The sequence below is a fragment of the Oncorhynchus kisutch genome, unplaced genomic scaffold, assembly GCF_002021735.2.
Source record: "Oncorhynchus kisutch isolate 150728-3 unplaced genomic scaffold, Okis_V2 Okis07a-Okis12b_hom, whole genome shotgun sequence".
NCBI classification, from domain to species: Eukaryota; Metazoa; Chordata; class Actinopteri; order Salmoniformes; family Salmonidae; genus Oncorhynchus; species Oncorhynchus kisutch.
Genome location: NW_022261984.1, coordinates 14,402,588 through 14,412,587, shown reverse-complemented (window position 1 = coordinate 14,412,587; position 10,000 = coordinate 14,402,588). Strand labels below are relative to the sequence as shown.

At 39.9% G+C, this 10,000-nt stretch overlaps 1 protein-coding gene across 1 annotated transcript in view; it reads left to right on the top strand.

Moving 5' to 3' along the window:
• LOC109886836 (maternal embryonic leucine zipper kinase) overlaps positions 1-10,000 on the top strand; it is a 64,619-nt gene that overhangs the window by 29,277 nt on the left and 25,342 nt on the right. Inside the window, exons 12-14 of the mRNA XM_031814607.1 lie at positions 1,960-2,094; positions 2,832-2,921; positions 3,011-3,267. Of these exons, the coding sequence (XP_031670467.1) occupies positions 1,960-2,094; positions 2,832-2,921; positions 3,011-3,267 (482 nt within the window). The remainder of the gene's footprint in view (positions 1-1,959; positions 2,095-2,831; positions 2,922-3,010; positions 3,268-10,000) is intronic.

Sequence of the window (10,000 nt, the reverse complement as noted above, 5' to 3'; positions counted from 1 at the left end):
CGGGGGGGGGGGGTTCGTCAGTAGAGGTAAGGGGTACGGGGGGGTTCGTCAGTAGAGGTAAGGGGTACGGGGGGGGTTCGTCAGTAGAGGTAAGGGGTACGGGGGGGTTCGTCAGTAGAGGTAAGGGGTACGGGGGGGGTTCGTCAGTAGAGGTAAGGGGTACGGGGGGGGGGGGGGTTCGTCAGTAGAGTAAGGAAGGGTACGGGGGGGGTTTCGTCAGTAGAGGTAAGGGGTACGGGGGGGGGGGTTCGTCAGTAGAGGTAAGGGGTACGGGGGGGTTCGTCAGTAGAGGTAAGGGGTACGGGGGGGGGGGGTTCGTCAGTAGAGGTAAGGGGTACGGGGGGGTTCGTCAGTAGAGGTAAGGGGTACGGGGGGGTTCGTCAGTAGAGGTAAGGGGTACGGGGGGGTTCGTCAGTAGAGGTAAGGGGTACGGGGGGGGTTCGTCAGTAGAGGTAAGGGGTACGGGGGGGGTTCGTCAGTAGAGGTAAGGGGTACGGGGGGGGTTCGTCAGTAGAGGTAAGGGGTACGGGGGGGGTTCGTCAGTAGAGGTAAGGGGTACGGGGGGGGTTCGTCAGTAGAGGTAAGGGATACGGGGGGGGGGTTCGTCAGTAGAGGTAAGGGGTACGGGGGGGGTTCGTCAGTAGAGGTAAGGGATACGGGGGGGGGGTTCGTCAGTAGAGGTAAGGGGTACGGGGGGGGTTCGTCAGTAGAGGTAAGGGGTACGGGGTGGTTCGTCAGTAGAGGTAAGGGATACGGGGGGGGGTTCGTCAGTAGAGGTAAGGGGGGGTCCTCAGTAGAGGTAAGGGGTACAGGGGGGTCCTCAGTAGAGGTAAGGGGTACGGGGGGGGTTCGTCAGTAGAGGTAAGGGGTACGGGGGTGGTTCGTCAGTAGAGGTAAGGGCTAAATGAATACAGTGTTGGTGTGTGTGTGTGTGTGTGTGTGTGTGTGTGTGGGTGGTGTTGACGGGTTTCGCCAGTAGATGGCAGTATAACACAGCCGATTGAATGAACACTGACCATTTTAGTTTAAACATTAATTCATCAGACGTCTGTGTGTTTTCTATAGATAGATGGATATATAACTCACACACACACACACACACACACACACACACAGACACACACACACACACACACACACACACAGACAACACACACACAGACACACACACACACACACACACACACACACACACACACACACAGAGACACACACACACACACACACAGAGACACACACACACACACACACACCACAGACACACACACACACACACACACACACACAGACACACAGACACACACACACACACACACACACACAGACACACAGAGACACACACACAGACACACACAGACACACACACACACACAGACACACACACACACAGAGACACACACACACACACACACAGAGACACACACACACAGACACACACACACAACACAGAGACACACACACACACACAGACACACACACACAGACACAGAGACACAGAGACACCACACACACACAGAGACACACACACACACACAGACACCACACACACACACAGACACAACACACACACAGAGACACACACACACAGACACACACACACGCACAGAGACACACACACACGCACAGAGACACACACACACACACAGACACACACACACACACAGAGACACACACACAGAGACACACACACACACACAGAGACACACACAGAGACACACACACACACACAGAGACACACACACAGAGACACACACACACACACACAGAGACACACACACACACAACCAGCCAAAATAACTCCTTCTCATTCAAGGGTTTTTATTTATTGTTACTATTTTCTACATTGTAGAATATTAGTGAAGACATCAACACTATGAAATAACACATATGGAGTCATGTTGTAACCAAAAAAATTGATTTCATTTTCCTCTATATACACACTGTGTGTGTGTTACACAGTGGAAGTACGACCAGACCACTGCCACCTACCTGTTGCTGCTTTCTAAGAAACAGAGAGGGAAACCTGTCCGGATCAGGCCTCAACTTCCTGTCTGTGATGTCATGTCCTGTTCACCTCAACGCCTGGGAGTACAGGTCAGAATCTACCGCTACCTCTCTGTCTCTCTCTCTCTCTCTCTCTCCCTCCTCTCTCTTCTCTCTCTCTCCCTCCTCTCGTCTCCCCTCCTCTCTCTCTCTCTCTCTCTCTCTCTCTCTCCCTCCTCTCTCTCTCCCTCCTCTCTCTCCCCCTCCTCTCTCTCCCCCTCTCTCTCTCCCCCTCCTCTCTCACTCCCTCCTTTCTCTCCCTCCCTCCCTCCCTCCTTCTCTCTCCCCTCGTCTCCCCCCCCCTCCTCTCTCCCCCCTCCTCTCCTTCATCTCTCCTCCGTTGCCTTGAAAAGTGAATAAACATATTTGTTCCTTCTCTCTCCCTCTTCTCTCGATCTCCCTCTCTTCCCTCTCTCTCTCCCTCTCTTCCTCTCTCTCCTCTCTTCCCTCTCTCTCCCTCTCTCCCCCCTCTCCTCTCTCTCTCTCCCTCTCTTCTCTCTCTCGCTCCCTCTTCTTCCTCTCTTCCTCTCTCTCTCTCCCTCTCTTCCTCTCTCTCTCTCCCTCTCTTCCTCTCTCTCTCTCCCTCTCTCCCTCTCTTCCCTCTCCTCTCTCCCTCTCTTCCTCTCTTCCTCTCTCTCTCCCTCTCTTCCCTCTCTCTCTCTCTCTTCCTCTCTCTCTCTCCCTCTCTTCCTCTCTTCCTCTCTCTCTCTCCCTCTCTTCCTCTCTCTCTCTCCCTCTCTTCCTCTCTCTCTCTCCCTCTTCTCTCGATCTCCCTCCTGTCTAAGAAGACTCTACTCTTCAACGATGATGATGATGATGCTGAGGACCGTTGCTATGACGACGACCTGCCCTGGGTTCCGCTCACACCCCAGCAAGAGGTCAGGGGGGTCATCTCTCTCTCTCTCTGTTTTGTTTCTGTCTCTGTCTCTCTTGTTATCTACATTCTTGTTTCTGTCTCTTCCCAAAGAGAGCGACCTGTCCGTCAGCTGAAAAGAGGCGGGATCATAGTAAACACGCCCCCACTCCTGAGAGGGAGCCAATCGCACACCACCACCGTCACCAGGAGAGGCGGGACCGATCCCGGGAACGGACCAATGAAAACAAAGAGAACGTTGCCGTGGCCAATAAGGATGCTGATATATTTGCTTTGCCCGCCCCCCGATCCCCAGTAGCCAATAGGAAGGCAACTCGGCCCAATAAGAGGGTCTTGACGACACCCAACCCGTAATAACACCAACAAGGTTGGCAACAAGGTAGACACACCCCAAGGTAAGACCACACAGACTCACACAGACACACACACACACAGACACACACACTTCCTGATTCCGTTTGAGTTTTTTCCCAAATTCAGTCTTTTTTCTCTTTTGGGAGGGGAGGGGGGTTTCTCTCCAAATCACACTATTTCATTTCTTTAAATAGAACAACAACTCAATTGGATGTTTTAAATCCACAACTATGTTTAAACGACATCAGAGACCACTAGTTAGCAGACAGCCTTTTAATCCCAGCGATCACCTCTCAATACGGTGTGTTTCTGTGGCTCACAGCCTTTTAATCCCAGCGATCACCTCTCAATACGGTGTGTTTCTGTGGCTCACCACTTTTTAATCTCAGCGGTCACCTCTCAATACAGTGTGTTTCTGTGGCTCACAGCCTTTTAATCCCAGCGATCACCTCTCAATACGGTGTGTTTCTGTGGCTCACAGCCTTTTAATCCCAGTGGTCACCTCTCAATACGGTGTGTTTCTGTAGCTCACAGTTGATTCCCTACTAAAGTCCAATACATTGAGTTGATTCACTACTAAAGTCCAATACATTGAGTTGATTCACTACTAAACTCCAATACGTTGAGTTGATTCACTACTAAAGTCCAATACATTGAGTTGATTCACTACTAAAGTCCAGTACATTGAGTTGATTCCCTACTAAAGTCCAGTACATTGAGTTGATTCCCTACTAAACTCCAGTACATTGAGTTGATTCCCTACTAAACTCCAATACATTGAGTTGATTCACTACTAAACTCCAATATGTTGAGTTGATTCACTACTAAACTCCAATACGTTGAGTTGATTCACTACTAAACTCCAATACATTGAGTTGATTCACTACTAAACTCCAATACATTGAGTTGATTCACTACTAAACTCCAATTCATTTTGGAATATTGTTGCGTTCTGTTTTATTGCCTGGATTCCGTGTGGGGGTTTTAAAGGGACATACACCCCCCCCCCCCACCACCACTCAGAATCAGAAGTGGCACATTTGCAAGTAAATTGTATTCTGGTAATAGTCATTTTAACAGCTTTTTGCCGAAGACGCTCATATTCATCTGATTTATCTCTCTCTCTCTCTCTCTGTAATTATGATCACTGTCGACCCAAAGGTGTGCCCCATTTTTGTTTTATAATAGCTAGCCTAATGCTAACTAGCGTGGCTAACGCCGTAACAGTTATTTGTGAATGAGTGGAATGCTAATGTTGTTAGCTATTAGCTGTTAGCCCTCTGCGTTTCAATGAGAGAGATGATGATGATGGTTGGTTTATAATGTATCTTGCTCTCTCAGCCTTTCACTGGATCCTGGCTTTTACTTCTGACAAATAATAGACTAGATAGATATAGATAGATGTAGATAGATATACAGATATAGATAGATAGATAGATATAGAGATATAGATAGATATAGAGATATAGATAGATATAGAGATATAGATAGATATAGAGATATAGATAGATATACAGATATAGATAGGTAGATATAGAGATATAGATAGATATAGAGATATAGATAGATATAGAGATATAGATAGATATACAGATATAGATAGGTAGATATAGAGATATAGATAGATATAGAGATATAGATAGATATACAGATATAGATAGGTAGATAGATATAGAGATATAGATAGATATACAGATATAGATAGGTAGATAGATATAGAGATATAGATAGATATACAGATATAGATAGGAAGATAGTTATAGATATATAGATAGATATACAGATATAGATAGGTAGATAGATATAGAGATATAGATATATATACAGATATAGATAGGTAGATAGATATAGGAGATATAGATAGATATACAGATATAGATAGGTAGATAGATATAGAGATATAGATAGATATACAGATATAGATAGGTAGATAGATATAGATAGGTAGATAGATATAGAGATATAGATAGATATACAGATATAGATAGGTAGATAGATATACAGATATAGATAGATATACAGATATAGATAGGTAGATAGATATAGAGATATAGATAGATATACAGATATAGATAGGTAGATAGATATAGAGATATAGATAGATATACAGATATAGATAGGTAGATAGATATAGAGATATAGATAGATATACAGATATAGATAGGTAGATAGATATAGATAGGTAGATAGATATAGAGATATAGATAGATATAGAGATATAGATAGATATAGAATATAGATAGATATACAGATATAGATAGGTAGATTATAGAGTATAGATAGATTATAGAGATATAGATAGATATACAGATATAGATAGTAGATAGATATAGAGATATAGATAGATATACAGATATAGATAGGTAATAGATATAGAGATATAGATAGATATACAGATATAGATAGATATACAGATATAGATAGGAAGATAGTTATAGATATATAGATAGATATACAGATATAGATAGTAGATAGATATAGAGATATAAGATATAATACAGATATAGATAGGTAGATAGATATAGAGATATAGATAGATATACAGATATAGATAGGTAGATAGATATAGAGATATAGATAGATATACAGATATAGATAGGTAGATAGATATAGATAGGTAGATAGATATAGAGATATAGATAGATATACAGATATAGATAGGTAGATAGATATACAGATATAGATAGATATACAGATATAGATAGGTAGATAGATATAGAGATATAGATAGATATACAGATATAGATAGGTAGATAGATATAGAGATATAGATAGATATACAGATATAGATAGGTAGATAGATATAGAGATATAGATAGATATACAGATATAGATAGGTAGATAGATATAGATAGGTAGATTAGATATAGAGATATAGATAGGTAGATAGATATAGATAGGTAGATAGATATAGATAGGTAGATAGATATACAGATATAGATAGGTAGATAGATATAGATAGGTAGATAGATATAGATAGGTAGATAGATATAGAGTGTGGAGATAATATCTATCTATCTGAGATGATATATATTGAGATAGATATATTGAGGTAGATATAGACATATATAGAGAGATCGATAGATATATGGACAGATATATAGACAGAGAGAGAGAGAGAGAGAGATCATATATATATATATTGAGATAGATATATTGAGGTAGATATAGGACATATATAGAGAAGATCGATAGATATATGGACAGATATATAGACAGAGAGAGAGAGAGAGAGAGAGATCATATATATATATATTGAGATAGATATATTGAGGTAGATATAGACATATATAGAGAGATCGATAGATATATGACAGATATATATATATAGACAGAGAGAGAGAGAGAGAGAGATCATATATATATATATTGAGATAGATATATTGAGGTAGATATAGACATATATAGAGAGATCGATAGATATATGGACAGATATATAGACAGAGAGAGAGAGAGAGAGAGATCATATATATATATATTGAGATAGATATATTGAGGTAGATATAGACATATATAGAGAGATCGATAGATATATGGACAGATATATAGACAGAGAGAGAGAGAGAGAGAGAGATCATATATATATATATTGAGATAGATATATTGAGGTAGATATAGACATATATAGAGAGATCGATAGATATATGGACAGATATATAGACGAGAGAGAGAGAGAGAGAGAGATCATATATATATATATTGAGATAGATATATTGAGGTAGATATAGACATATATAGAGAGATCGATAGATATATGGACAGATATATAGACAGAGAGAGAGAGAGAGAGAGAGAGATCATATATAATATATTGAGATAGATATATTGAGGTAGATATAGACATATATAGAGAGATCGATAGAATATATGGACAGATATATAGACAGAGAGAGAGAGAGAGAGATTCATATATATATATATTGAGATAGATATATTGAGGTAGATATAGACATATATAGAGAGATCGATAGATATATGGACAGATATATAGACAGAGAGAGAGAGAGAGAGAGATCATATATATATATATTGAGATAGATATATTGAGGTAGATATAGACATATATAGAGAGATCGATAGATATATGGACAGATATATAGACAGAGAGAGAGAGAGAGATCATATATATTATAATTGAGATAGATATATTGAGGTAGATATAGACATATATAGAGAGATCGATAGATATATGGACAGATATATAGACAGAGAGAGAGAGAGAGAGAGAGATCATATATATATATATTGAGATAGATATATTGAGGTAGATATAGACATATATAGAGAGATCGATAGATATATGGACAGATATATAGACAGAGAGAGAGAGAGAGAGAGATCATATATTATATATTGAATAGATATATTGAGGTAGATATAGACATATATAGAGAGATCGATAGATATATGGACAGATATATAGACAGAGAGAGAGAGAGAGAGGAGAGATCATATATATATATATTGAGATAGATATATTGAGGTAGATATAGACATATATAGAGATATCGATAGATATATGGACAGATATATAGACAGAGAGAGAGAGAGAGAGAGAGAGAGATCATATATATATATATTGAGATAGATATATTGAGGTAGATATAGACATATATAGAGAGATCGATAGATATATGGACAGATAGATAGACAGAGAGAGAGAGAGAGAGAGAGATCATATATATATATATTGAGATAGATATATTGAGGTAGATATAGACATATATAGAGAGATCGATAGATATATGGACAGATATATAGACAGAGAGAGAGAGGAGAGAGAGATCATATTATATATATTGAGATAGATATATTGAGGTAGATATAGACATATATAGAGAGATCGATAGATATATGGACAGAAGAGAGACAGAGAGAGAGAAGAGAGAGATCATATATATATAATTGAGATAGATATATTGAGGTAGATATAGACATATATAGAGAGATCGATAGATTATATGGACAGATATATAGACAGAGAGAGAGAGACGAGAGATCATATATATATATATTGAGATAGATATATTGAGGTAGATATAGGACATATATAGAGAGATCGATAGATATATGGACAAGATATTAGACAGAGAGAGAGAGAGAAGAGAGAGAATCATATATATAATATATTGAGATAGATATATTGAGGTAGATATAGACATATTAGAGAGATCGATGATATATGACAGATATATAGACAGAGAGAGAGAGAGAGAGAGATCATATATATATATAATGAGATAGATATATTGAGGTAGATATAGACATATATAGAGAGATCGATAGATATATGGACAGATATATAGACAGAGAGAGAGAGAGAGAGGATCATATATATTATATTGAGATAGATATATTGAGGTAGATATAGACATATATAGAGAGATCGATAATATATGGACAGATATATAGACAGAGAGAGAGAGAGAGAGAGAGATCATATAATATATATTGAGATAGATATATTGAGTTAGATATAGACATATATAGAGAGATCGATAGATATATGGACAGATATATAGACAGAGAGAGAGAGAGAGAGAGAGATCATATATATATATTGAGATAGATATATTGAGGTAGATATAGACATATATAGAGAGATCGATAGATATATGGACAGATATATAGACAGAGAGAGAGAGAGAGAGAGAGATCATATATATATATATTGAGATAGATATATTGAGGTAGATATAGACATATTAGAGAGATCGATAGATATATGGACAGATATATAGACAGAGAGGAGAGAGAGAGAGATCATATATATATATATGAGATAGATATATGAGGTAGATATAGACATATATAGAGAGATCGATAGATAATGGACAGATATATTAGACAGAGAGAGAGAGAGAGAGAGATCATATATATATATATTGAGATAGATATATTGAGGTAGATATAGACATATATAGAGAGATCGATAGATATATGGACAGATAGATAGATAGATAGATAGATAGATATAGGTGTGTATATATATATAGATAGATATATGTGTGTATTATAATATATATATAGAGATTGATATAGAGAGATGGATATAGATATATATATATAGATAGATAGATAGATAGATAGATAGATAGATAGTATAGATAGATAAAGATAGATAGATAGATAGATAGATATAGGTGTATATAGATNACTGAGATGTCCGTCAGCCTGAAGATCTCCAGACAGAGCACCCTACAGCTGGTCAATGAGGTGGGTGGGGCTGTATTTTATTACGGGGGGGGGGTCCTCAGTAGAGGTAAGGGGTACGGGGGGGGGGGGGGTTCGTCAGTAGAGGTAAGGGGTACGGGTGGTGGGGGGGTTCGTCAGTAGAGGTTAAGGGGTACGGGGGGGTTCGTCAGTAGAGGTAAGGGGTACGGGGGGGGTTCGTCAGTAGAGGTAAGGGGTACGGGGGGGGGGGGTTCGTCAGTAGAGGTAAGGGGTACGGGGGGTTCGTCAGTAGAGGTAAGGGGTACGGGGGGGGTTCGTCAGTAGAGGTAAGGGGTACGGGGGGGGTTCGTCAGTAGAGGTAAGGGGTACGGGGGGGTTCGTCAGTAGAGGTAAGGGTACGGGGGGGGGGGGGTTCGTCAGTAGAGGTAAGGGGTACGGGGGGGTTCGTCAGTAGAGGTTAAGGGGTACGGGGGGGGTTCGTCAGTAGAGGTAAGGGGTACGGGGGGTGGGGGGTTCGTCAGTAGAGTAAGGGGTACGGGGGGGTTCGTCAGTAGA